This window comes from Corvus kubaryi, unplaced genomic scaffold, assembly GCF_017639235.1.
Source record: "Corvus kubaryi isolate FWS band 111438036 unplaced genomic scaffold, C.kubaryi_AGA036_p1.0 split2-37374, whole genome shotgun sequence".
NCBI classification, from domain to species: Eukaryota; Metazoa; Chordata; class Aves; order Passeriformes; family Corvidae; genus Corvus; species Corvus kubaryi.
This window is the reverse complement of record NW_024582082.1, coordinates 6,816,362-6,843,927: the sequence shown is the minus strand read 5'-3', so window position 1 is coordinate 6,843,927 and position 27,566 is coordinate 6,816,362. Positions and strand designations below refer to the sequence as shown.

General features: G+C 41.4%; 1 protein-coding gene across 4 annotated transcripts in view; it reads left to right on the top strand.

The window, feature by feature from the left end:
• FNIP1 (folliculin interacting protein 1) overlaps nt 1–27,566 on the top strand; it is a 65,127-nt gene that overhangs the window by 2,268 nt on the left and 35,293 nt on the right. For 2 of the 4 annotated variants that reach the window (XM_042014666.1, XM_042014663.1), the window contains exon 2: nt 25,153–25,279. In XM_042014666.1, coding sequence (XP_041870600.1) covers nt 25,153–25,279 — 127 coding nt within the window. Of the gene's footprint in view, nt 1–17,702; nt 18,532–24,424; nt 24,630–25,152; nt 25,280–27,566 lie in introns of those variants that run through there. The other 2 variants (XM_042014665.1, XM_042014664.1) reach the window with 2 other exon arrangements.

The following is a 27,566-nucleotide window of genomic DNA, read 5'->3' as shown; positions in this document are numbered from 1 at the left end:
GACTGTGTAGAACAACCATAAAAATGCATAAATTCTGTAACTATATTTTGTGAATAATATGCACTTGGAGAGAAAAACCCAGCTATTCTGGCAATGACATTAGTATAGCAGAACATTTAAGGATGATTTTGCCACTCTTTTTTTTTTATTATGAATATATTTTGCATTTTTATGAGGCTTATTGTGAAAATTCATCAGTTCTACTTATCTGACCTTACACTGTTTCAAAAATAAAACACTGCTTTTCAGAAGAAGCATTTTGTTTAGTTGTTGATTTGTTTGTGGTAGGTTTTTTTTTTTTTTTTTTTTTTTTGTTTCCTGCCAAGAATCTCTTTCTGTGCTGGGAGTATGTGAAATTTTGTGAGCCTAGGTCTAGCCAGACTGTGTAAAACCCTTCAGGACTAGGTGCTGGAGAAGTTAACAGGTTTAGTAATGGGACCAGTAAGTTAGGAACACTAAATGGGACCAGTAAGTTAGCAACTGTAAAATATTTGCTGAGGTGCCAGTTTGCCATTTATATATTTTTTTAATATATATATATGCAGTTTATTTTACAGAAGAAACTTTAGGAAATCACAGCAGATCCACTACTTGTTAGTTTTTTAGCTCTTCCATTTAATGCAGGGCAATTGGCAGACTTGGCCCTTAGACTGAAATCTCTTGGTACAGCTTGACATTCACATGGTGAGTAAGAATATTCAAATTTTAGTGGTAAAATCTGTTGACAAGAAACACAGAAACACCTGCAAGTATTCTAGGAGGGAAGAGTCAAGCCCTTAAATTCCAAGATGTAGAGTACCTGCTGTCTACTGCAAATAATACTCACATGAGTGGATTTTCCCTCAGGGTTACTATTACTATAAATAGAATCTCTTGGCCATATTGTAGCATCTGGCACAGGCTGCTGCTGGTGACAGGAGAGCTCAGCCCAGGCTTGGGCTGTTACAGTTATTAGGAAAATAAAATTTCACGTAAGCAGTTTTCTAGAATTATAGAATCAAAGTATTCCTGCTGTAAAAATATGTAAAGGTGTTCACATGAGCTGTAAGCTGTATGTGTCTGAAATGGAAATACACTTTAAAATAGTAAATAAATGAACCCTGTTCCAGTAAAATAGAAATAATCTTACAAAAACTTCCTTAAATTAAGCAGAAGCAGCCATGCATTTCTGCTGTATATTATATGGGCACACAAAACATTCCACTGGACGTTTACATTAGTGACTGTCACAGATAGTGATTTTCAGCTGCTGTGTCTTTCTTGGCTCTCCAGGGATCCACTTCAGCCCTCTGGAGAAAAGGGAGCTGGTAGGTCACTGAAAACTCAACCAGCTTTTTGTTCTTCAAAATGGGCTCAGTAGATTTAGCCCAAAGCTCAGTAAATTACCAAGAGGGCTGAGGCTTTATATCCTTGTCAAGATGTGTGTAGTGCAGTATTTCCAATGGTAAATACAGCTGCAAGGACTGCAGCAGAGTTTCTGCAGGAGAGTATGTGTGTTGGGATCCTGACTGGACTTGGGAGCGCTATTAGTATGTGGCAGGGGGAGAGGGATGATCTTGTAACACTGCACTATGGGACTTGCACATTTTGGGGCTGTATGTAGGAGGGAAACTCAGTGGGGATTTTTTCCATCTTATGTATAAAGTTCAAATACTCATTCCCTTCTGTCTCTAGACATCCTGCCTCCCTAGCTGGAGGATAGAGGGATTATTAATCAGAAGTTCTTTTTACACTACAGCTCAATAAAAGCCTCAGTGTCTTTTTTTAAATTTTAGTCTAGGGAGCTCTAAAGAACCATCTCATTCTGAGGGGCATTCCACTGATGTTTGCAAACTCTGTTTTGCTCTTGTTAAAGCAGCTGTTGTAGAGGTACTGCTGTGTGGTGATTGTTCAAGCTTGACAGAACCCCTTCCAGTTTCAAGTTTTACCAGCTGTGGTGGGTATCTTTGGGCACATTCTTCCTTTAGGACTTTGCTTTGGTTATTTACGTATTTTTGAGAATGAGTGCTGTTTTGCAAGCTGGGAGATTCAGGAATAAATAATTTTAAATGTTCTTTATTATGGAGAAAGCCATTTTTTGTCATCCCGGAAATGTGCTTTCTTGGGGTCTTCTAGTAATATGTGCTGCTCCTTTATTTGAGAGGATAGTTTGCCAGGTTCCTGAGATAGGAAAGGCCTCAGGCTGACTGCAGAGTAGTATTTCCTGAAATCTGTCTAGGCAAGCATTCCCTGTCAGCCCAGACTCTTTCTGTTCTCTGTGGCAGTGAGTTTAAGTGGTATCCTGAGATGTTTCCTTTCACATCATTTTTGGCAGCGGCATTCATCAAGGGAATGCAATAAACCTAGAGTTGGAAATGGGTAGCTTGATACAGAGATGCTTCATGAGCCAGTTCCTCTGCAGAGCTATTGTTCTTGCACAGTAAAAATGCTACATGCTTTCTTACAAAGGCATAATTGCTTCTTGAACCAGAGGTTAATTTCTTGAAATAAAGTGCAAAGAGACTCAGAGACATTTATTAATGTGTAGCCAGGGACTACTACAGCTTTTTAAAGTGGAGGCTGGAGTAAGGTGAAGGAGGAACACAAAAGTTGTCTTTATACTGGTATTTCCAGTCAAAAGTTTTACCCACAGAACTTTATTCTCAGGAGCAGGTAGCTTTGTGTACAGCTTGGCTGAGCCCAGGGAAGCAGATCTCTTGCCAAACTGTGTCAGTTCTTGGGAGCAATGCAGCCAGCAAATTCCTGATCCTAATAGCTCTGCATAAGGCTTTTTAAAGCTGTTCCTCAGCAGTGCATCAGGCCAGCCTGACCAAAACCTGTTATTAATGAAGCAGCATGTTTTATGTTTGTTCATTTCTGGCATTCTGCAAGGCTTTTTGTCAATATTTGTAAAACTCCTGGAATTTCACCACCTCAAAATCTATCTTCCAAAAGAGCGTTAGCTGAACCCTATTTTGTAATAGCTCCAGCTTTTATCTTTTTCACTTACCTGATGAGTTTAAAAAGCTTTCGTGCCATAATTTTTAAGACTATTCAAATTCTTAAACATCTAAAATGTTACTGTGCTTTTATTAAGTTCATTTCTGCCTTTTAATGTCCTTTTAAGTTTTGCTTTTTTGTAAAAATCCATCTCTTCTGTAATGTCTGGAAGAGTATGGTTTTGGCTATTTGGTGCTTTCATTAGCTTGAGTGTACCAACTTTTAATAAATACTTCACTTTGATTTATGCACAGTTTTCTCTATGCTATGATGACTTTGGCTTGTGTTTTGAAATATATCGCTGTTTTCTAAAGTACTTCTTTGTGCCAAAATCTGTTTTGCATTTCCTGTCACGTAAGTTTTTATGTACCTTCCAATGCTTAAAGTCAATTTTCGTCTTGGAAACAGAGACATACAAGCTACAAGATTCCACTAAGCACCTCTGGAACTTGGAGATAGTTTTGATAATTTCTTCTGAAAGGGCCACCCTCCAAGCCCTCCTTGCCACCATTCTCTAGGTCTCCCAAGTGCTTCTCCAGGTAGGAATGTGGTGCTCCTAAAACACGCAGCATGTCCTTTAAAATTAGGTGCTAGCTTTGAATAAAGCTGCAAGCTGAGTCTGTACAGTGACTAAAGGAGTTGATAATCAGAGGGTTGGCAGTCCATCCAGTGATTATTTACTCATATTATCACCAGATCTGAAGGAATTAACTTGGATTGATATTCCCAGCATGCTAGGTGCATGTGAGTGCAGAGACTGATGAAATAATTTGAAAACTGTTGGGGTGCTTGTGTCTGCCTGGCTTTGTGCCTTGGGAAGTTTTTCCCTGCTCTGGTGGGAACTCTGCCTAGCCCTTGCTTCACCTTGGCTTCTTCCCATCACCTGTGGAACAGGGAACATGAACAGCGAAGTGAAAAAACCCTCTGCTCATTTTTTCTCTAGTTTTTTAGCAGGAGGTAAAGCTCATTACAAAATGAGCTAACAGGTGAAAGGTCACCCTTGCTGCCTTTCCTGCTGGCATGTCTTATGGTGGCTGGGAGCTCGTGGTGACTTGAGAATTTGGCATCACGAGGCTGCCCTGCACGTCCTGGCCATCATGAGGTCAGCTCTGTCAGAGCACACTCTGCTTCCTCCCAGCCTGCGGCATCGCTTCTTCCCTATGGGATGGCCTGGGTTGTCTGGGGATAGCTGCAGTCTCCTGCCTCACCGAGCAGCCCTTGGAACAGTCACTTTCTTGGTTTCCCTCCCTGCATTTCAACTCCTTCCTCGAACTTAGAAATCTTTTTGAGGAGAGGTTGGAGTGAGTGAATCATGTACGTATAGATATACTCAAGTGGAAATGCTTCTTTACACTTGGGTTACACTGGCAAGTGTTGTAAGGAGGTGTTTCTACAAACTCTTGGGTTCTGTTTCTTCCCTTTCCTACTGCAGGTAAAATCATGAGGCATGAGGATGTACCAAGAGCATGGGGTGTATGTACCTGATTGTGCACTGTGAGGTCGTCTTCTTTTCTGAAACAATTCCACCACTCGTTTTCAGGTGACTGAGGGTGTGTTTACATGTCTCATGTTACAAACCTTGCTGACTTGGGATGATCAGCTCCTCTGGTTGATTGATAGATTGTCCTTGTGTTTTCAAAGGGCTTTATCCCTTGCTCTGTGTATGCTTTGAGTTAGCGTATGCTCATGGTGACAGCTTGGATGAATCCAAGCTTCTGTTCTGGAATAAACTGGTCCAGTGTGACTTGGAGCCTGAAACTTGTGTTGTAATTTTGGCTGAATGCTGTAGGTGACCACTTCAGCAGTGTGTTTTACGAGTGGAAAGTAAAGCACGTGGTGGTTTCATGCTCAGCGGTTGTGCTGCCTCCCAGTGCTACATCTGGAGCTGAATGTCTGCAGGATCACATGTTTGTGAGTAACGTTAGGAAAAATGCAGAACTCAGTTGCAGCACTGAATCCACAGTGTGGTTGTGCTGGGCTTCCAGAATCAGCCAAGAGCAGAATTTGTCTCTGAGGACTTGAAAAATTTTGCGTTTGTGGTGTTAGATAGAGAACCTTAATGTGTAAAATATCCGCTGGAGGAGAAAAGTTATGCCCATTAAAAACAGGAAACAGTTTTAGTAATCAGTAATTGGTTTGCTAGTGCACCGGCTGTTCTGTTCCACCTTACAGTGAGTAGTAGCAGAATTCATATAGGGGAAATATTAATATATGGGAAATATATTTGAGCAAAATACATGTGATTCTCTTGTGCCTAAGGAATGTGACCATAAACACTACATTCAGTCACTAATTTCTAACAGTACCTGCCCAAATATGTTCTGCTTCATAGACAGGTGAGTGGTTATTATGTAGTCTTTGTATTGAAAAGGATTTATTTATTTTTACAACAATGCATGGTTAACAATGTTGCTTAGTGCTCAACTGAAGCTTTTACTTAATTCTGCACATTTGCGTAAACAATCTTTTTCTTCTCTGAAACTGATAGCTTCTGAAGATACTATTATTCAGAACACAATATGCTGCAGAGAAACTTGTTCAAACATGTGAATTGCGGCACAAAATACTCCATGAACTACATCTAGAGTATTAACAGTGCATGTATGTGAGGTGCATCTGCAAGTAAAATATGCTTGTAATGAAGTTTTTTGTCTTTTCTAATTTCATAGCTCTTATCAAGCAATTAAACCTTTGGACGTAAACAGTTTGGCTGTATGTAAAAAATTTTTATATTTAGCAGTCTTGTCTGATGCTTTTGGGTTGATAATCTGGATATCTTCCAGCTCTTGTATATTATCTGTCTTTGAAACTCTGGCCTTGAAAGAACCCATTTTGTACAGGTGGAGGACTCTGCAGTGCTGCCAGTGTCAGTAACAACAATCCTGGCTGTAGGTACCCCCTGCCCACGTGAACAGGGTTAGCTGTACCCAAGTGTGGGCCTGCAACAGCCCCTGCTGATAGCAGTGAGCTTCAGGCATGAGAATGATCCATCACCGCTGGTCCTGCTCTGTTTCTCCAGGATCGCAACATCCTCAGTAGTCATTTTGGTCTAAAATGAGTAAAATACGTCACAGAAACAATCACATTTCCTTTACTCTGGGTACTGATCATGCCCTGTGCATTAATGGTGTTTCATGCCCCTCCAGATCTGTGTGTGCCTCACTCTCAGCATTTTCAAATGTTTTTTCCCTTGCTCCAGCTAAAATGTCAGCAAAACATAAAATTTGTAATAGTACCAGAAACCTTATACTCTTCCAGTTTGTGTGATATAGAGCTGGGAAGAAACGGTAGCCAAATTACAATTCTCTTCCATCTGTTTTAGTTGATAAATGAAGAAATTTTGAACGCAGTTCAGCCCTGACTTTAGATCCTGGCTATGTGCCTGTTTAAGCCGGAGTAGTATCTTCACCCCAGTTCCTGTGTCATTTTCCACTCAAAGAGAGAGAAGGTAAATGGTTTGAGCATTGCTCAGAGGAACTGTTGCTTTGCTATATGCCTTCTTATTTTTATTTTAGCCTCAGGAGCTATGGAAATGGTGGCTCAAGGAGTGCAGTACTTGGCCTTGCACTCCCCTTAGTAATTTCTAAACCTTTTGATTGACTTCAGTCGTGTCTGGTGGAGACTGTGAGAACAGAAGTCTGAGTGAGCTGAGTTTCTCTAGTAAAAATGCTGTGGGTGCTGTTGCGTGCCTCCTGCGCTTTGGTACCTGTGAAGCTCTGAGCTGGCTGCACCTCGTCTATTCCTGTTTCAAATGGCCATGTCCATGGGGACAGCCACAGTATGGGCATGTTGGAGGAAGACAGTAGTCATGTGGTTCCATAGTTTGCCCTGCATAGGTTGCAGGGGGCAGCCTCAAGAAAGGTCAGTCCTGGACTACTGCGAATACCAGAATATCAAAACCTCTGTCAGCTGAATTATTTTGCTTTCTGATGAGTATTAAAGCACACACTGTCTGCTACATAACCACATTTCTCTTGTTTCATGCATGTCCCAAGTTAAAATCAGGCCTCCAAAGCCTGTGTGCTCAGCACTTAGTTTGCCACGTTTGTGGGTAGTTATGGAAGGCTTCAGTCGGGCAGAAGGTAACACATCACGTGTGAGGAGTTCAATGGGAAATGAATGAGATTCTTGACGAGTATTTTTGCACTCTCCCCACGCCACCCCCGTGCAGCCTTACCTAGAAAATGTTCTTGCCGTTTGGAGACTTGGCTGAATGGTTTGTTTACTCCTTTTCATGAAACTTGACACCAGAAATTTGTAGCAAAAAACTGTGTTAGTTCAGGTGTTAATGAAGAATGGGTGCAGATGATAAGCTGTGTGGTTGGGTGTGCAGGAAACAGGCGGGAGGGTGTGCTCCTTCTCAGAAGCTTGTTCTAGTTGAATGACGTTATCTGAACATCTGAGAAGCTCTTAGGGACAAAGTCTGCCAGAATTTTCTTGTTCCTACGGGAAAAATAACAGTATTACCCCTTAAGACAGAGTTAAAGAAATGCCTCAAATGTCAGGACAGTGAATTGGCTTACAATGCTGTGTTTCTATTTAAAGGCAGCCCAAACTCTGACATAGAACTTAAATAGTCAGACAGAAAAAGGTGGTTGGTTTTTTCAGTACTTAAATGTTTCAGCTGCTCTGAGTTACTGGAAATTACTCTACTTGCTCAGTAGAAAAGGAAATTGTTCTACTGACAGCATGGAGTACTAAGAAGCTGTGAAAATGAGCATGGTGGTTTCTTAACTGGGTATATTTACTAGTCATATAAGAGATACTAATCATGAACTTTCCAAAACATATAATAAAAATGTATGGAAATAAAAAAAAAAGAAAATCAAAGCAGCTTTAAGTTCTTTTGAGGCTATAACAGAATTTTTTCTTTGCATAAAGAAATATTTATCAAACTTTCTTCAGATAAGCTAAAATACCATTTTGTAATAAGACTAATTTATTTTACTTTTAATAGGGTTTTTTTTTCCATACTATCTTTTGTGCAGTTTTCAACAAAGGAATAATTTTGGTTAGCCTGAGTATGTAGCTATTTTAAAATGTGTCATCAGATTTTAGTTTTCAATTGAAGAATGCCCAGAAACTGCTAGGTAGCTTATGTTTGTGTGTTGCGTAAGGCTTTTTCTCACTTCGGGGTCAAAAGACAAGACACCAGGTATTATAGGTTTTGTTGGTTTGGGATTTTGTTGTGTTTTTGCCCACCTGGATTTAGTATATACTCATTTAAACACTGGTCTTTTTTATTAGTAGCTAGCAGGACAAACCAGCTGAATTGCACTCAGGAGGTGACATTAGTCTATGCCCACATTGGAGAAAAAATCCATGCAAGATAATGTAAGATTCAGTAATGGCAATTGTTCTCATCTGTATGGATTGAGAAAACAGAGGAGAAGAAAATATACAGGGAAGAGGGAGTTTGACAAGAATTTGTTTTTTATATGAAACTTAAAAATTAAGGCAAATACCAGTAGCCCAGTTCTATGAAGTCCTCAGCATCCTCACTGGGGTTTGAAGGCTTTCAGTGCCAAAGCCTTGGGCTTTGCTAAAGGATATTCATGCTGGAAGAAAAAAGATCACAAGAGCAGGAAAGACCTCACTGTTAGATCTGTCACATGTATGTATATATTTGTCTGTGTCAGACAAAATACATATATCTGTATATTTCAAAATATACCCGGGTGCCTTCATTTGCCATCATGGCTCTGAGTGTGCAAACACCTGTCTCACCTCACAGCAATCAGGATACCACAAAGCAGAAACCTTGCTCAGCTGTTGTCTGTAAGAGAAGAACTTTGGTGTTTCCCCCAGCTGTGAGACAGGTAAATTCATTATCTGTGTGCAGATAATGCACTGCACTGTGTAGACAAGCCTAAATTGCTGTCATGTAACACTGGGCAGACTCCTTTGCTTCTTAGATCAGAACCATAATGCTAAGATTTTTGCGATTTTGGGGGCTGATAGATGCTGTATAAATACAAGCATTTTGGAGTTGTCCTGTGTACAGAAGGTTACAAAGGTACATGTGCAAGTGTAGTTGGAAGCACTTGTATGATGCTGTGATTACATACATACATTTTACAGGATTTAGTGGTTTTATGGGCATGGTGGTATTCAGTCAAAGGTTGGACTTGATGATCTTGGAGGACTTTTCCAACTTTAGTGATTCTGTGATTCATTTTGCTTGGGATGTTTTGTTCCTTGTAGTGTTCTCCCTCATTGTCACTGTCCCTGCTTGGTGCTCTGCTTCGGGAACTTGTATTTACACACATGTACTCACACACAGAAGAAGAGAATTAATGACCATCTCGCTTTACCTTCTATTCTTCTGTTCTCTTCTTAGTGTTGTCCTGTCTGAGGCCTGCAGTGCTGCCTCTCCCCTCTGAAGGGTTCCCCTCGGTGCTGTGCTGTCCCTTCCTCCTTCTGCCACAAGCAGTGGGGTGCATCCTGTTTGGGGTTACTGCTGTGTCACATCAAGTGATGTGCATGAGAAGGGGAAGGGGAAAGGGAAACAAAAGGCCAAGGGAGTGATTACTTTGGCTTACTTACAGCTCCTTTAAAAAGACCACGAAAAAATGACCCAACAAAAATAAACCAGTCCAAAATGTCCTGGTGGCATTGACAGCTATTGCTGTCCAGCATGTGAGCCTTTCTTTCCTCTTGATGCAGTGGAATAAACAGCTTTGTGTAGTGCTGTGGCTGGTTCACAGCAGGTTACCTGCAGCCCTAGGCTGCTTCGGGTTCCACATTTTAAGGATGCTCATGTGGACAGACTGAAATCTGCTGGCAAGCTGTGGTGGTTGGGAGTGTGTGGAATTATGTTCACATCAACTCCATTACTACCAGCAAAAAGGGGTTTATTGAACATACAGTAAATATACATATATATCTTGATTAAGTAAAGCCTCTCCCAGTGGAACAATGTAGGTTTTATCAAGTGATTCTGTTGATTCTGTCAGGCAGAGCTGGTTTGGACTGTATGTTCCAGCTCAGTTCCGTGATAAGGAAGGTGTGTGTTTGGAGTGAGGTTTTTTTCAGTGCTGATACCCAGGGAGGGCATGTTGAGCTGAACCTGGAGTTTCTTTATCAGAGACAAAGATTTTAGCAGTAAGAAAAGTTCTGGGGCATGTAAGGGCTGTGTTCAGCTGATGCTCAGAGCTGCCATGTATCTGTCATGTGGGGTTCTCAGTAACACTTGACTAATTCAGTTTTTCTGCTGTGGAAAATCCCTCTAGATGGATAGTCGTGTTGAAGAGCTTGGGCAATGGCCAGTCCTACATTGTATTTTGCATTCCTACCATTCTTGGAAACCCAAAACCATGAGCTTGTAGTGAGACTTAGAAAACCGAAGGGGATGGCAGAGAGCCTGAGGATACAGAGCTCCTTGTGGCAGTGAGCAAAGCACAATGAAGCAAACTCAGTAGAGCACTGTGTTAAGTTTGGTTTAAAGGTTGAGCAGGTCTTAGCTGATAGCTAAATGCATTTCTACACGTTCTTCTGCTGTGGGGAACCAAAGTGTTTAGGACCTCACAGTTCCAGTGCATTTGCTTGAAGGTGCCAGGCTGCTCCATTATTCCATCAGTTTGTATTTTTTTTTCCAATGTTAAATGAAGTTGTGGCTTGTTCAAGCATCTGATTTTTATTTGTCCTCATGTCCTTATGAGTTACATAAAAGTGAAGTCAGGGAATGTCTTTAGTGTCTGCTCTATATAGATCTACCTGAAATAGTTTCAGGTCACCTTTACATGCTTAATTTGGAAAACACTTGAGCAGCCTGACTCTTGCCTTGGAGAATTGAGCAGTCTAGGGTCCTCACAGTAGTCTTGGGACCCTTGCAGTATCTGCACAAATCAGGATCTCATCCCTTCTGCAAATTAAGTAGGGGCCTGTTTGACTCGTAGAGCCAGTAAGGGAGGGATGTTCAGTGCATGGGCTGGAGCCAAGTCAGAAAAGTCGTCCCTCCTGAAAAGCAGCTGTAGGATAGATCCAGTCCACCTAGATATTCGTTAGTGTTATTTGGCAGATCTATGAAATCATTCCTAATTGTTTCAGGTTTGGAGCCTGGCAATAGCCTTGAAATACAGTGAACTTGATGGTTAGTGGTTTTGAAGGTTAACTAAAGGGATGGGTTAAAGTCCTCTGGGCTTATGGCAGCAGGTAACCACTCTGTGTGCAGAAAGATTGTAGAATTGAGCCACATCAGACATTTGAAGGTGTTGGAGGATGCTTAGATGGCAAGTGACCAACACTGGTGTCAGGCAGTTGTTGATTCATGGGGAGTATCTATCATTAGGACTTGTGGGATGTTGGTATAAATGAGCATCATGTACAGATAGGACAGTCTGGGATTTCATTCCATAGATATGAATTTCTTATACTTGTTTGTGTAATCATCCTCTGTCTTTAGTTTGCAGTTGTTCCTGTGTAACTGAGATGGGATTTTGGTGAAAGCTGATGGGGGCAGTAAGACTGAGTCAGAACTGTGCTTAGGCATGTGCTGTAAGTCTAAGTAGTTTGGTTGCTCCCAATGAACCCTCTCATGTGCTTAGCACTAGGCATGTGTTTTAAATAAGTTGTAAAATCTACACAAATGAGGAGGGTGAGACTGAAAGCAGACAATATTTAAAATCAAAGGTTTAGGGGGTCGTATTTTTCAGGAAAAAAGCTTTTGGCATTTAATGCATTTCAATGACACACTGAGCTTCAATGTCACCTTCATGGGAAAAATTGTCATCATATATTAATTTTATGTGACTGTCTTGGTAAATGACCTGGTAACACAGCAAGCTAAAGTTCACTGTAGTCCTCTACAACCCCAGAATTTGGACTGAGAGCAGCATTTTGGGATTATCGCTACATCAGACCTTGTTTGAACTAAGTACATATAAATAAGTGTCCACCAGCTTTTTCTACTATACACAGTTTGTGAAATTGCTTTACCATGTCCTGAAAATTTCTTTGATATTTTTAAAGCCTGTTGCTATGGTAACCAGACCCCATAACAGAAAAGCTTTCTGGTACTAAGGAGGCCAAGAAATTCATTTAACAGGAATAAAGCCACAGAAAAATAGCTTGTATTCTTTTTCCAAAAGCAAACAAACCCCAGAAGAAAGCCTGATATTCTGAAGCAGCCTGGACCTGGATTATCAGATGGAAGGGGACACTGCTCTCAGGGCTTCAGAGCTTGGCCAGGGACCTCACCCTTTGGACACTTGTGCTGGTCCTGACTCTCACAGGCGAGAATAATCAGGGAATTCACAAGCATCTTTCTCTGAAATAATACATATTTTTTTTTTTTACCTTTTTTTTTTTTAATATGGAAAGGTTGAAATGATGTGATGGATTGGTTTATGGGCAAGAAAACACAAGTTTTGCTTCTGAGAACTGGATGTCCCTTTTGTGCTTTGCTAATACAGAAACTGGCAGAACAGGCATTACTTTTTCTTTGACGTTGGGGCTTGCAGCCCTGTTTTCTTGTGTCTCATGACTGAGTGAATCAACACCTAATTAAGCAGTCACATGAGGGACAGAGCAAAATGCTGTTCAGGCACTGATCCCTGTGAATCTTCAGAGGGTAACTACTTACATCTGTCTTCCTCCTTTTCCAAGGAACCCTGAACAGCTGCAGCTCTGCTTTTTTTGCCTTTTTTGTTTGTTTTTTTTTTTCTTTTCCCGAGGAAAAAGAATAGCACGTAGACGTTGGCTAAAGCAATGCTGCCTATGCAGATAAATGAGACCTGGGGTAGGGGGAAGGAAGACCAGGGAGTACTCAACAAAATCTTGAGGAATGGGAATGATTTGAGTTCGTGCTGGGGATGACTTAGCTGAAAGCCTGAAGGTATAGTCCTGGTGCATTTGACACTCCTGGAAATTTAACTGAAAATGTGAACGTTGGGCGAGGAAGTTGGGAGTGATCTGTGGGCTTTCTTTATATTTTTAATATTAGCTCTAATTTTACCACTTGCAGCTCCTTATGAGGGTCCATAACAATTGCTTTCCATCTCTGAGTGAAAAATACTTGTGTGGGGATTTATTGGGCTCTCAATTATCACTCAGTCACAAGTGCAGCAACCTTAATCAGTTACAGGACCGTGGCCTGCAGCCAAGGAATGCTCCAAGCCCCATGCTGCCTTGCCTACGCCAGATGACTTTCACCACCAAGGCAGTATTTTTTCCCCTTATAAAACTCACAAAACAAGTATTACAGGATGTTTTAATCAGCATAAGCAGATGTCTCCCTGCACCCCGACACAGCGGAGGCTCCCAGGTCATGCACAGGGCTGTGCAGCAGGTGCCAATGTCTGCAGCCAGAGGTTTTGTGGCTGTCATGTGCTGGCACTGGAGGTACCAGTGTTTTGGGCACTCCATGGAGTGGCATTTCCAGGATGGAGGTATCCTGGCTGCCTGCGGCCAGACCGGGGCTTTCAGGGTGGAAAAAGCGAGGTCTGGGCAGATGCCCTGACCTACTGTCTCCTAGCACCCTGGGCACAGCATCACCCACCCTGGTACAGCTCGCAGGTTAAAAAGCATGACAAAAAAAAGAGCAGCTGTTTACATTCTAGTCTTTTAGCCTTTCAAAATGTATTTATTTTTAGATGTATCTGTCTGATTAAAAAAAAAGCTTATTTAGGTGTGTTTGCTTGGTGCAAGAATCAGCTGATGTGTCAGGCATACCTAGAGCACACCAGCAGTTCAGTTATGCACCTTGCAGCTTTTCTCTTAATGTCTCCTGAAGTAATATATTGAAAATCTCAGTTTTCAGTAGGGTAAAAATAATAAAACTGCCATAGTCCTTATGGTTTCTGGGAAGTAAATGAAAATAAAAGCCATAAAGACATTCTAAGCTGAAGATAAATACAGGGAATTCAATATTTGTCTATTAAAAAAATGAAAATTTAGGAGTATTCAGCCAAAGTACTCTTATTCCATCAGGAATCTTTCAAGGGTTTATTGTTATTAACATTATGGTTGATAGCAATAGTGGAGCTATGGTGATCCCTCTAAGGTGTCTTCATTTTCATGACAAGAGAGGTCTTGCAGTCAACCTTGACTCTCATTTGTCTTTTCTCTTCATTGTCTCATCTATTAATATGCACAATTTCCAAAATAAAAAGCATCAATTCACCATTTAGTTCCCTAAGCAAACTTTGCAGTTGATAAATCTGAGCTTGTGAGCTTGATTTTGTTTTGTCAAGTTAGTTTTGTGTGTGGATATAAGGATTGTTGAACCTATCACAACTTCTCCAGAACTACACAGAATAAAGAAGGAAACACAAACTGTCCCCCACAACCCTCCTCTGCTGCATTACATAATTCTGAGTGATTTTAGAAGAGTCTTTATTTCCAACAACTATGCTATTTTCAACTATGTTCATCAAAAGCAATTTGTATTGGAACTTTTTTCTCCCCAACTTTTTATTAAATGCACACAATACTGAACTATTTACACTTGATTTTTAATAGCTACAGCAGAAGAGTCTGCTCTGCGCACCCGAGCATGCACAATAAAATAACTGTTTGGCAGGGGGAAAATGCCCTGTTGTCTTGCAGTACCAGCTGGTATTATGGAGGTTTGTTCGGTGTCTTATAGTAGATTGCAATTGGAAATGCGATACAAAACGAACACCAATGTTTCAGTAGCCTAACCATGCATCAGATTTTTACTTTGGTAGTTATTTTTATTTTCAGCATTTTTATCACGACTTGAAAAATTACAACAGTGGACAATCAGTCTGCTGAGGTCTCCACGTCCTTAAAAAAGAGATGACTGTTTCATGTCCTGCCCTCCAGGAATGCTCATAGGCAGATTTGTAGTTGCCGATGCTCCTTTACAATGCTGGTAGAGACAGTTCATTCCAGTCATGAGACCTCGTGCTGGTAGTGAGAACCCTGTGTATGGAGAGTTTATAAATTTGGTTTGTTTTTCTTTCTTAATCTCATATCAAAAGCACTTTTTTCAGCATTTAACAATCTGGTTTCCTTTGAAGAATAGAGGACCCAGGTTTTGAAACTCCTGAGGGCTGTTTTCAGTGATCTTTCTCACCGTTTTGGCTCTTGCTGACCTTTGGCTGGGCTTATGTTTGTGTGTGCAAGTTTGTGTATGTGCTCCAGGTGTATATGGAAGGTTCATGCTTTAACATCTCCACTCTTCCTCTCCAGCAGTGAGGAATTTTTTCTTGCAGGGATACAAAAATGCACAGAAAGCACATTTTTAGAAGTCTAGCTCCGTGGTAATCCTACTAAGGCAAGTATTTTGTAGAGAAATGGTATCCAAGTATTTCTAGTCAGATTTCAAATAAAATCCTAATTGGTTTTCTTTCTTTTCGTCTAGTGTGGCTTCCAGGTCCTACCTCTGTGCATTACTAAGCAATAAACATTTCTTGGCTCACTTACTGGCTCTTTGTTGTGTGCATTTACAGTGTGTGTGAGGGAAGGCTTCCTCCAGGAGAAAGACTGAAAAAACTTGTTAAGGCAGTGAAGACCAAAAATGAGTAATTTCATTACTTTTTAGCCTGCGGTTGGAGCAAACTTTGTTGTCTGCTTGGTTTGAAATCAGGTAATTTATACCCAAAAGGTGCGTATGAGCCTTTGCAGTAGTTTTAAGTGTTTTCAGAAATGCCTTTGGATAGAGTGAAGAAAGTGATTTTTTTTGGTGCTGTTTGGTTTTGAGGGTTGTTTTGGCTTCTGTGTGTTTAAGAATGTGCCCCAGCTGCAGTCGGGCATGGGGATCTGCAGATGGTCCATTGGGCTCTGGGCTGCTGGATGTAGTTGAACACCATCACCCACATCTTTTCCATCTGCAGCTGGGTGGATGTGCATGGATACTGAAATACCTTTGTGGAAGGTGATGGGCTATGGCAGGAGATTTTGATCACTTTATTTTTTTGAATTTAAGTGTTTTTCTGAAGCAGGGTAATATTACCAGCTTTGTTTTTCAAGCTCAAATTTTACACTTAAAAAAAAGGAAAGCCTTCACCCTTTCAAAGAGAGGCCTGGATATACACCTAGAGAAGATGATGTTGCATATCTCATGTTAAAGATGGTCCAGTATTTTCTTGGATATGGGAGTGGTGACAGTGTGTATAAATAAACATTGAATATCTGAAGTCCTTCCTCAAGAAAAAAATATTCACTGATCTGGCCAAAGCACTGTTTACTCTCTGTACAATGTGAGTCTGTCTCTATTTGCAGAGAAATTCCTTCCAATATTTTTCCTGGTCAGTTGTTGGATGGAGGCTGGGTCAGCTTTCAAAGCACTTGTCTTTTAATATGCATCAGGTTACCCTGAGGTAAAATGGAAACCTTAGATGTTATTCCTGTAAATAAATGTTTACATAATACATGGCACTTGTCAGCATTGCATGTCTAAGAAAAAAGGTCACTTTTGACATCAGTAACCTTTGGAGAGTGGTGCCTTTGCCACACAGGTAAAGGAAGTTACTGTGCACTGCACATTCCTTTCATAGACCTAGAAGGTAGGTAGGAGTGGTCAGATGTTACTATTTTTATCTCCAAAAGCTTTGCATTTTAAGCTTTAAAGGCAAGATTTGGGCTTAAGGCAGGGGTGCTGTAACAAGCACATGCCCGATTTTGCTCATGTGAGTAATTCCATTGAATTCCCTGGCGCTAGTCATGTATGAAAAGCCAGGTCTGTAATGTATGTGTTTGTGGCATGAGGGCCTCAATTCTTCATTTCTAAATGAAAAACTTCCTGTAAGGCATGGTAACAAAAGATAATGGTTTTATCTCTCTTTAGTTTTGCTGCTTTTGTGTCAAAACACTTGTCCAGCACCTAACATAAAAACATTACCTTCCTATAAAACAGCAACAAAACCGTTGTGGTGTCAAGAGATTAAGGGTTTCTCTCTGAACTTAACCCAGGAGATGTGTAGCAGAACAGGGAGCTTGGTGTTCTGCTTTGGAATCCATTCCAGAGGACAAGCAACATCTGACCTCTTGGGATTGTATGGTCTTGAGACCAAAGCTCATGAACAGGAACATCAGCTCACCCACTCTGTGATACAGGGGAACCATCGTTAGAGTTGGGGATGCAGTGGAACAGGAGATCATGATGATAAATCTATTTTTGCTGCTTATGTATTTAAAATATTGGAAAAACCTGTAGGTTTTCAGACACTGGAAAAAAAGTAGGAACTATGATGCTGCAGCCTTTTGCCTTCAGGTATTACTTGAGTTTTATCCAAAGGTCATACAGAATTAATAGTATGAGTGCCCCACCTATGTCTGTGACAAGACTAGATGGCTTTTAATGTGCATTGCATTTCTGAATGCCCAGTTCCTTCTTCACTTCCCTGTCCATCTGTCTCATTTCTCCCCCACAGTTTAGAGATAAAAGTTTGTTAAGTAGTTCTTTGCTCTGTAATGTTTGTTAAAAGGCTCTTTGCTGTTGTGATATGTGGGTATCCTTCCTAGCATGACCCGGGTTACCCCAGAACACAACCAGGAAACCTTGTTTACAGCCACCCGGGTTGCTCGGCTTTTCTTTGGGGGGCATTATTTTGCGTATTCAATGTTTTTCCCGTCCACAGCCATCCAATTGTCTTGCATATCCCCGCTTCTTTCCGTGTAATATTAATGAGCCCTCGCCGAGCACACAGTGCGCTCTTTGTTCGTACAGGGGAGGGGGAGAGGGACCGGGCGGGATGTGGGAGTCGCGCCGCAGAGGTAGCAGCGAGCGGGGACGGCCGGGGACTCCTCGTTCCCCTTCCCCGCCGAGCCCCTGCCTGGGGGAGCGCTCCAAAGCCGCTGTGTGAGGGAGGGCTGGAGCGCGGGGTGTCGCCGGCGCTGGCGGCCGCAGGTGGCCCGCGGTGACAGCTGTGTCACATGATGGCTGTCAGCGCGGGCTCGGCCACCCGCGCGCCCGGGCTCCGCCGAGAGCATCCCGCCGCTCCCAGGAATGTGAGGGCTGGGGGGGCCGGCTGGAAGGAGACTGCCGTGCTTCGCTCCCCCGTTCCTCGCCGAGCGGGCTGAATTCCCGGCGGCCGCAGCTCGGAGGTGCCGGACGGCGGCCGCGGGTGCCCGGGCACTCGGGTCATGAGACTGAGCCGGGAGCGCGGTGGCGGACAGGAGGATGGATGGCATTGACGGGTCCGGGCCGGCGCTGCCAGCCATCGCTTGGCTTCCCCGTAAATTACACTGATCTTCTCCGCAGCAAACCCTGCAAGAGATAAAGGAGCGGGGAAGACGGGCGCTCTTTCCTCGAGCAGAAATCCCGGGCTGTGCAGAATTGTGGGGCAGGTTTTGGATTATGAAACTCTAGGGCAGCGCGAACGCCGCCTGGTGCAAACCCCGACACTGCTGCCCTTAAGGTGGTTTTTGTGCTCCTGTTGCTAGGATTAAGCCTTTTGCATTGCAGCGTGGAGAGTCTTTTGTTTGAGTTAAATTCAGACCTCTTGATATGTCACCTGACAGTCTTGTGGTTTTGGATGAATATGGCTCATTGCTATTATTAACCTGAGTTGGCAACCAGGCACAACAGGAGTTTATAGGGATTTTGAAAAGTGGAACTGCTCGGGGGACAAAGATGCTTCCCAGGTACGGTCACTGCACAGTTCTTGAGATTATTTTAATTATTTGAAAGTTTAATATTTTCCCTGTGATGAAAATACTTCTTTTCCACAGATGTGAATCTTCTAGAGATTTATTTCTTTATGATTGTTACTATAATTTTATGCTAAATGGCACAATTTTTTTTTGCCTGAATTGATTCTATCTTGTAACTTTGCAAAGCAAAGTGCAGTCTGCTTGAATAATGTAATTTTGTTCAGTGCTAGTGAATTTAACTGAAAGGAGCTGTGTCTTGTTTGTGTATGGTTTTAATTAAAACATATTTCAAAAAAAGCTTGAAACTTGTATGTGTATGTGCAAATATTTGCATGCATATGTGTACCTAAATCAGCTAAAACCTGAACAGGTACTTTTTGAAATTACGTAAGTGAAGTAGTCCCAAAAATATTTTATGAAATCACTAATAGTGATTGTAAATTCTGAAGGTGTGTGAATTGCAAAGTTATTCAGCATACTACACATCTTTAACAAAACCTTCCTACCAATGTATAATGCTTCAGATTATGATTAATGTGTTGGCTAGGCTGCACCTAACCTCTAAATATTATGTCTTTTTGCTTGTGGAAAAGCATCTGTCTCATGTATTAGACTTTAGAGTATAAATTATGTATCTTAATGAGAGTCAAGTGACTTGGTAGAAGGGAGAAAAAAATGAAAACAAACTAAAGTCAGCTTCGTATACAGATAAAGAATTGGACAGAGCCAAGGAGCTTGCCAGCCAGTTGAAGTTCAGGTCCAAGTTTGTTATACCTTTGAAATACCTGGCTGACGCACTTTGTTCCTGGTGGACAGTATGTACTTAGTATAAGCAGCACAAGTTTCCTGGAGCTCAAGAAGTGCAGCTATTCCAGGTGAGGATTGCTAAGCTGGTAAATGAATGAGACAGAGTTAGAGATGGAGTGAGGAGCTGACCTCCACAGTGCTGCAGTGCCTGTGGACATGTCACCCTCTTTCAAGAGATGAAAAGCAGGGGCTTGGATTTGATTTTGTATTTTAAAGAAACATTATTTCCATGGGATAAACCTGAAACATGTCACCACTACAGGCAGTCAAGGGTGGTTGTCCCTGAGATGGTCCACCATCTGTCTATTCTTCCACACTACCCAGAACCCAGGTCCTGTGACTTCTGTGAAACCCCAGCTGAGGTAACCATGGCAGAGGGCAGTCACTTGGGGCGGTGGGTGAGCTTCTTCGCAATCCACCCTCGTGGGCTCCCTCCCTGCCCTGGCTGAGGCACAGACACTGGTTTTCTGTGCAGAATCAGCAAGTGCTCACCACCACAGTCGCATAGCCCTGACATGACCTCAGGTCTTGTAAAGACAACTATCTTGCAAAAATTTTTCCTAAGTATAGGCCCTGTGGTTTCTCTACTGTAGAGAACTTTCTTCCTCCTTGCAGCCTTATGGTTGTGTTATGTCACCAGCACTTAAACGGAATCTCTCTCTTAAAATGCCAGCTTCGCAAATCAGCCATGCAGCCTGGACCATCCTTGTCATGTGAATCCTAAGAAACTTCTTTTGTGTTTCAGGTACTATTGTTAAAAAAATAAATAACCTACCCATGCCTCTAAAAGAAGATGGTCTTCCAAAGCTGCAAGCATCATTAAGATGCATTATAGTTCTGTTTTCATTGCTTCCAAATTAGTTGTGATCTTTTAGAATGGTCTGTGCAGCTGTTTTTGTTCAATAACGGTCAAATAATAAATTAATTACTGAAATGCAGTCAGAAGGTATTAAAGTATGTACAAGACCCTCCCCATTAATCCTATATACTCAACTTTTGTTTTATCTTCTCAAAGCCAAAAGAAAAAAAAAAATCTAGTAACAGATAATAGAAGTCTGCAGAGGCGTTTGGGCAGGAGAAGGGAATTCCTGGTTGGAGAAGGCATCTCAGGGCTGAGAGGAGTATGATAGGATGGTTGGACTAGGCAAGGACCATTTTCCTTCTGGACTTGATCACCCTTCCCTGTAGCAAACCAACTGCAGGATCCTAAATTCTGGGCTGTATAGGTACAGGTGAGTGTGCTTTGATGTGGTTGTACATCTCATAGAATGTGGAGATAATCTGAAATCCCAGTGCACTCAGTGGAACGGTCTCGTATTTACAATGTCAACACTTCATGACAGATGCAGCCTCTGTCAAAGGCTTGTGTAGAAGCTAGCTAGATCTAAGCACCATTGCAACAAGGGTAGTATCTGGAGAATCATCTGCAGGCACTGGAGATAAGCCCTGGAATCCCTGTGCCTCTGTTCTGATGCTTGTCTAGCAGGAGAGTGAGGATGTTTCCTTCCACCAGAGCCTGCGAGGGGAGCATGGGGCAAGGTGGACCTGTCTGCTCTGCTGGGCTGTTCCTGTCACCCTTTAAAAAGGTGCTAACATGAAAACCACGCAGAACAGATAAGCTGGCATAAACTATAAATATCGTTTGCGTAGATGCATTTAAAAATAGTTCCAAGTGATTCATCACCAGGCAATTTTTATAACTATGGGTAACATGATGTAGGAAAACAATAGTTTGACTGATAGTTCCAACTTACTTTTTACGTGTTTAGTCCTGTTCTGGTTTTGAGCAAATTTACTTTTTAGAAAACTCTTTTACAGTTCCTACCTGCTTAATATCTTGATCATTTTGCTTCAATTGCTTTTCTTTAAGATTTCTAAAGTATCTGTTTTTAGATACTATCTAAGCCATGTTAATATAAAACAGTTTTAAAAGTAAAGTCTCAGCCAGACTTCTATCTTCTCAGGAGGGAAGATAATATTAAGCTAAACCTTTAATGTAATGAAGAAGTGTTGTTTCATGTTCTAGGTGGGAATGAGAAGGAAGGAATGTACTTGGAATCAATTATAGGGGGAAATCCTGTATTTTCATTGTTGGAGTGGTAATGAAGGATTTCCTGTCTCTTGTGTCATCTATTAAAACTTGCACAGAGTGAAATAATACCAATTTATAGCCATTCAGTTCTTGCTGAGAAATGTTGATGGTGGTAATAAACTCCAGGAATTGAATACACAAGAAAATTCATCCTTGGAGAGCAGTTGGAATTCTGGATTGCTATGAATCTCTGTAGTAGAAGTGTCAGAAAGCACGTAATGGATTTGTAAATGTAAGCTATAGGTAGTATTCCTAGTGATTGAAGGTAAAAAAGGCAGGAAAGCAAAAAGGATGAAAAAAGAGAAGAGCTGAACAACAGTAGGGCTTAAGTGTGAATATGCATTAAAATACCATTTTTCAGATCTTGATCTTGTTGTTGCTGGTTTCTAATAATTCCATAATTAATCGTATGAAATTTTCCTTTTCTCTCCCAAGTAATTCCTTTTCTTTTGCACTCTGTACTTGCATGAGTGTCTGTGCAGGAGCGTTGGTTCAGATGCCCTCTAGAAGACCCTTCCAACCTCAACCAGTCTGTCATGGTGTGAGAGTTGGGTTTTGTTTCTGAAACATCCCATACAGCATTTACACATCAATGGATTTCTACCCCATATATGTATTTTTGAACATCTCATTCTCGAGGAATCCCCACTTGTGTAGTGGAGATCTCCACAGGAGCAGTGTCCTGCTCAGAAGGAATTTGTTTATCACCAGTTTTTCTCTTGGTCTATGCCCGAACTCACAGCACTGTCTAGCAAAGTCACAAACACTTCCACTGGTGAAAGGTATTTGGGGTTTTCTTTGTGGCTATTTTTATGGGGTTTTTTTGTCATGGCTTAATTTTGGGGTTTTTGTTTAAATCTAATCAGTTTCAAGGAAAGATCAAAGAGTGGCAGATAGGTCATTCCGGAAAAAGTCCTCATTAAGAAACTGTCATTTCCAGAGCAGTGTGGGAGATGGAGACACGCCTTTAATTAACCCTGCTAGAACATTAGATTCTACATCTCCTGGTTTTCCTGTAGGAATCTCAAGAAAACATCAGTTAGATGTCAAAGTTAGTTTCCATTTATAAACAGAACTAATGATATTCAGAAGATCTAGGTCAGTTTTCATCTGCCTGAAGAGGAACTCTGGAGTGCTGCCCTGTTATATTTGTTTTGAGAATGCCTCTTGCATGCAGGAATTTTACGTTTCTGGGGATAATCTATTCAGACATCAAACTTAACGGTATTTTAAATCTGCTAGCAACAAAAGCAAAGCTCTGTGTCCCGCTTCCCCCTCGCTGGTGGGGGTGAGTTGGAGGTGCCAGGCTGCCTCTGTTTACTGTCTGTCTGAATGAACTTTCCCCCAGCTCTCTGAAAGGCTCTTCTGGTTTGGGAAGTGGCGCGCTATTGCCAGGGAAATGTTTTTGCAAGGCTGAAATGTGCTTAAGGATGCTATTATGTAACAAAGATAGCGCTTCTTTGGAATTATCACAAATTATGATGGATAATAGCTACTAAATGCTTGTCTAGAGAAAGTTAAAATGTCATGTGAAGAAGCTGAGAAGTAAACAAGCTCTTGTTACCTTGATGGAATATGTTTCTGAATACAGCAAGAGTTTTATATTTAGCTTTCTCTCCTCTTAGTGTGTAATCTGCTCTTGGAGCTTTTTATAAGTAGACTTTCCTAAGATCTGGAATAGCTACTGCCTTCTTTGCCAGTCGCTTCAAAGTCAAATATCAAAAGTACTAGGTAATGGAAGACATGCTTTTATCTGAGTGTGAAGGAAATTCAAACGCGTTGCAAGGGTGGAGCAAGCAATAGCACCCTTTTGACAAGCAATTAATTGTTACTGTCACACAGTTTCTTTATAGGAACCACAGTGGCCTATCTGGAAAAAATGTTTGTTTCTGGACTTCCACTGGTTTCACTTAAATATATGGAGACTGTTCCTCCAGAAAGCCAGTTTATCCGGTGCTTCTCCTCATTTCTAGTCAAAGTCATGCTCTTGCCAGTTGCCATCCCCAGCTCTAGTGCCTTTGTGCCTCTCAGTTGGTAACACCCCTGGCATGTGTCAAACTAAGGATTTTGGTTTTTTACATTTTCTGAAATGGAAGATGGAGTTAATTAGGAGAGCCTCCAGTAAGTGTAAGCTTGGCTCTGAGTTTGTCACTGTGCTTGAGTTCTGGTACTACAGAATTTGCTCAGTTTGGTATCTGCACTTTGTGGGGGCATTTCGGTTTGTGAGTAACACTTGGCTTTAGGTGCCCAAATGAGAGGGTGTGTGGCTCTTTGTCCCCAAATCTAGACATGAAGTTATTTCAGCTCAAGTTGCTCAAGGTTTTCTTTCTTGTAGTAAGTCAATTAGGACATTTGTTACACACCATCTTCTCTGCAGCTTCTTTTTTTCTCTCCTGTTGCTAAATGGTGGGGATGGGCAGATTAGGAAATAGATTTCGTCTCAGGAGAGTGTGTAACTGTATGCCTTGATGCTTAGTTTCACCTCATTGGGACTACACTATTTGTAAAACCTGTGTACCTGGGCAGCCTTAAAAACTTCTGATAGGTGATGATGACTTTGGTGATCAAATGGATTTTCCGCTGTTACAGGGCTTGTTGAGTCACGATCATTAGTGTATTGGTCACATAAAGCATGGGTGCAGAGCAAGAAGCCCTTTGGGTGCTGAGTTAGAGGAGAGGAAAATTTACTGTTGTCTTGGAGTCTAACGTGCCAGGTTTACTTTAACTCATGTTATGGGTGTCTTTTTGATGACATACGTGTACAACTTCTTGCAAATTGGGAATCTCTATCCTTCATTAGTGGCTGGAAAGTTCCAGTGCCTTGTTTCTGGCTTCTTGGGGTTCATGCTAACACTGCTTGCCTAAAAACCAAGGGTAAGGAAGACAGAATTTCACTTGATCTAGGAAATGGCTTGTAAACTAGCTGAAAGATGGTTCCTGGTGGTTTCATGGATACAGCAGGTGTCTTGTTTCCTATCTTCCAAGAATTGAGATGGTATCAGTGAAAATGGATTCCCAGGCCAATGGATGACAATGCTTGCTGGGCTTTAAAGTGATGGCTGGCTTTTTACAATGGAAATTTGAGATGATGGCTACAAAACACCGCTAAAGGCAAGATTATGGAATGGTTTCCAAGCCTGATGCCTGCAAGTTTTCCCTTTGAGAGCTCCTCTGGAGTAGTGGCATTAAGGTAAGGCTGAGGCTTCAGGAAAGCTCGTTCCCTTGGAAACCAGTTTGGGAATAGGTGTGTTAGGCCTGGTGTGTGTGGTTTGCTGACCATGCCCTTGAGTCACAGTGGCTTATGTGGAGACAACCAGGTGGTTCTCCCAAACCACCCTGTGATTATTCATCTTGAGGTTTCTTTGTGTCTTTAAACACAAAAGCTGAGTTCTATGATGTTGATTTTAAATAGTTGGAACTTGAAGAAAACATATCACAAGACAGAGCACAAGATCTATTAATGCTGCACACATCATTTTGTGCAGTTGTAGAGGATTGGTGCAGTTTATGACAGTGTAATTTGGCACATGTAGGGGAAAGAAAAGAAAACAAAGGGCGTAGTTCTGGCTACAGGATCAAAAGATTTGATGAAATGGGATTGAATTTGCTTGACTCTGTTTTAATCATGTTGTATATACAGATAATGTACAACGAACAGTGTAATAAAGAGTTGTGGTAATTGATCCTTCTGCTCTTTTCTTTTTTAATTAAAGCTGGCCTTTGCCAGAGTTTGACCCAAGTCAGATCCGACTGATTGTGTATCAGGACTGTGAAAGAAGAGGACGGAATGTCTTATTTGATTCCAGTGCGAAAAGAAAAATAGAGGATGTTTCAGTGTCGGTGAGTATTTTGCTAATTTACATGTTTATAGTTGTATTTTTTCAAATGGCCAAATTGATAAATTACATATGTTCTGTTTTATCAGATTGACATTTAAATGTTGGCTATATTTAAATGCCTGTTAAATTGCAAATTATTCAGGCTTCAGTGGTCTCACTCTTACCAGCTTTAAATACTATAATGATCTCTTTATTCTGGGATTTATCTACTTTCTGCTCTTTCAGTGAGAAGGATTCCTTCCTGGGGCTGCAGCAGGCAATGCTGTCAGTTGAAGCAGGGCGTAAACTGGGATTTATTGATCTGGTTTTGTGCCGTGATGGGATCTGCATTCATAATCAGAAGGTCCCCCAGCCCCGTGTCCTCGTGTCCTATTTGCTTAGCTTTTGCTAATTGTTGTTTGTATGCTTTGCTGACAGTTTTTTAACAGAAAGTTACTTGGAAACTCTTGTTTTTCCTTTTGGCATGATTTGCATGGTAATCTAGTAATTGAAACTGTAATGGATGCGGTCAGATGAGGATACTTCCTTCTAAGGGCTCTGGCCAGAAGATTAATTTCTGGCCACAGTGCTGCTGAAAGTGGTGGTATGAGGCTGGACAACTTACTTTGCTGCTTTGAACTTTCTTTTCGCCATTTTTATAAACAGTCACAAACCATTTAAAGCCCTGCAAGCAGAAAGCATGGTGTGAATTGAAATTAATGATTCCAGCTGCTTTTACCTGTAGGACTTATGGAGGTCCTTCTGTAAGCAGGAGTACACAAAATAACACGTTACCCCCAAGCCCCGGTTTTCCTGATGAGCGTTGGAGTACAGCCAGAAGATTTTTCATCTAGCTTTCCAAACTCTTCCAGCCTGTTGCCAGCCTGATGCTCCTAACCCTGGTCTCAAGTGCTGTGTCCAATATCCAAACCTCTGGAGTCTGCGTCTTACCAGGCACAAAATTCTGGGCTTCTCCATTGCTTACTCCAGTGCTTTTATAGCCATGAATCATGATCCCTATTTCCTAGTTTTTATAGAGAATTGTGAAATAAAGTGAGTTTCACAAATGTTGAAAAACAATGCATCTTTCTTTTTAATTTAAACTTCTTAGAATGGTTCTATTAGTTCATGTTCTTCCTGATATTCTTGCCAGGAAAACAGGTTTTTAAAGACAGGAGATCTTTAGAAGTGGTTTATTGGTATGAATTGCTGGCTTATCACTGTTACTTCATTAATTATAAAGTATTACTTCATTAATGAAAATAACTTACAGTATAAATCCTCTTGCCAGATTTAAATTAATTTCTTGAAAGTCTAAAACCTTTCAGATAGATGTGAACTTGCACACTGAACTTGCAGACTTCACTGGTTTGGGTTACTTCAGAAAGCTCGTTGACTGTGGCAGCTCAGGATAAATGGCTGATAATGGAGCTGATATGGTTCCATATTAATCTCTGCTTTTTCTTTGCTAAGGGGGAGGGAAACAGCTGTAGTCACCATCTCCACATGAGACTAGTGGAGGAAAATTGTTTCCAGGGCATTTGAAATACCCAGAAGTCACCTCTAGGAGCTCGATACATTTATTTTTCATAGTATTCTTCGGAAGAGGATATATTGAAACATTTGCCTTGCCATGTACCTGCCTTCTGCAGCATTCAGATTATGTCATGTCAGGCAGAACTTTTCTCGTAAAACAAAAGTTTGCAGGTAAAAACATGGAGGAGAGTCCTCAGCTTGGCTTGCTGTGAGCTTAGTATGGGTTTGTGCAGTTAGCAGGACATACTGGCCATTTTCAAGGAATTGCATTGTTCATTTCTCTCGCTCTTAATCATGATTTTCATTAGCAAAGACACACCCTGCCTATACAAAGCCAGATCTTGGCTCTAAGCACATTCCAAGGCACTCTTGCCCTTTTGCAGTCGGCCATGTGTGAGCTGGGCACTCTCTCTTCTGAAAGGGTATCTGTTCAGCACCCCACAAAAAGCAAGGCTTTCTGCATCTCTTCCCCCTCACCCCTCATTTCCTGACGTGACTTATACCTCTGGATCTACAAATAACACCGGGGAGAGATCTGCAAGAGGGCCTGGCAGTGGCCAGACTGTTCTGGTTCAAGTCAAATCAGTCTAACATGGAGGATCAAGAGGGTTTCACTTTGCTTTATGGTGCTGTTTATGAGACATGAAAGCAATTATAATTTAAAAGTTGTATGCCTGCAGCAAGGTGAGATGTATTTTTGTCTGTTTCATATATATAATCTCTACATATGTCAAAAGATCTGTGTGGTGGGCCGAGGTTGAACATGGCTCAGG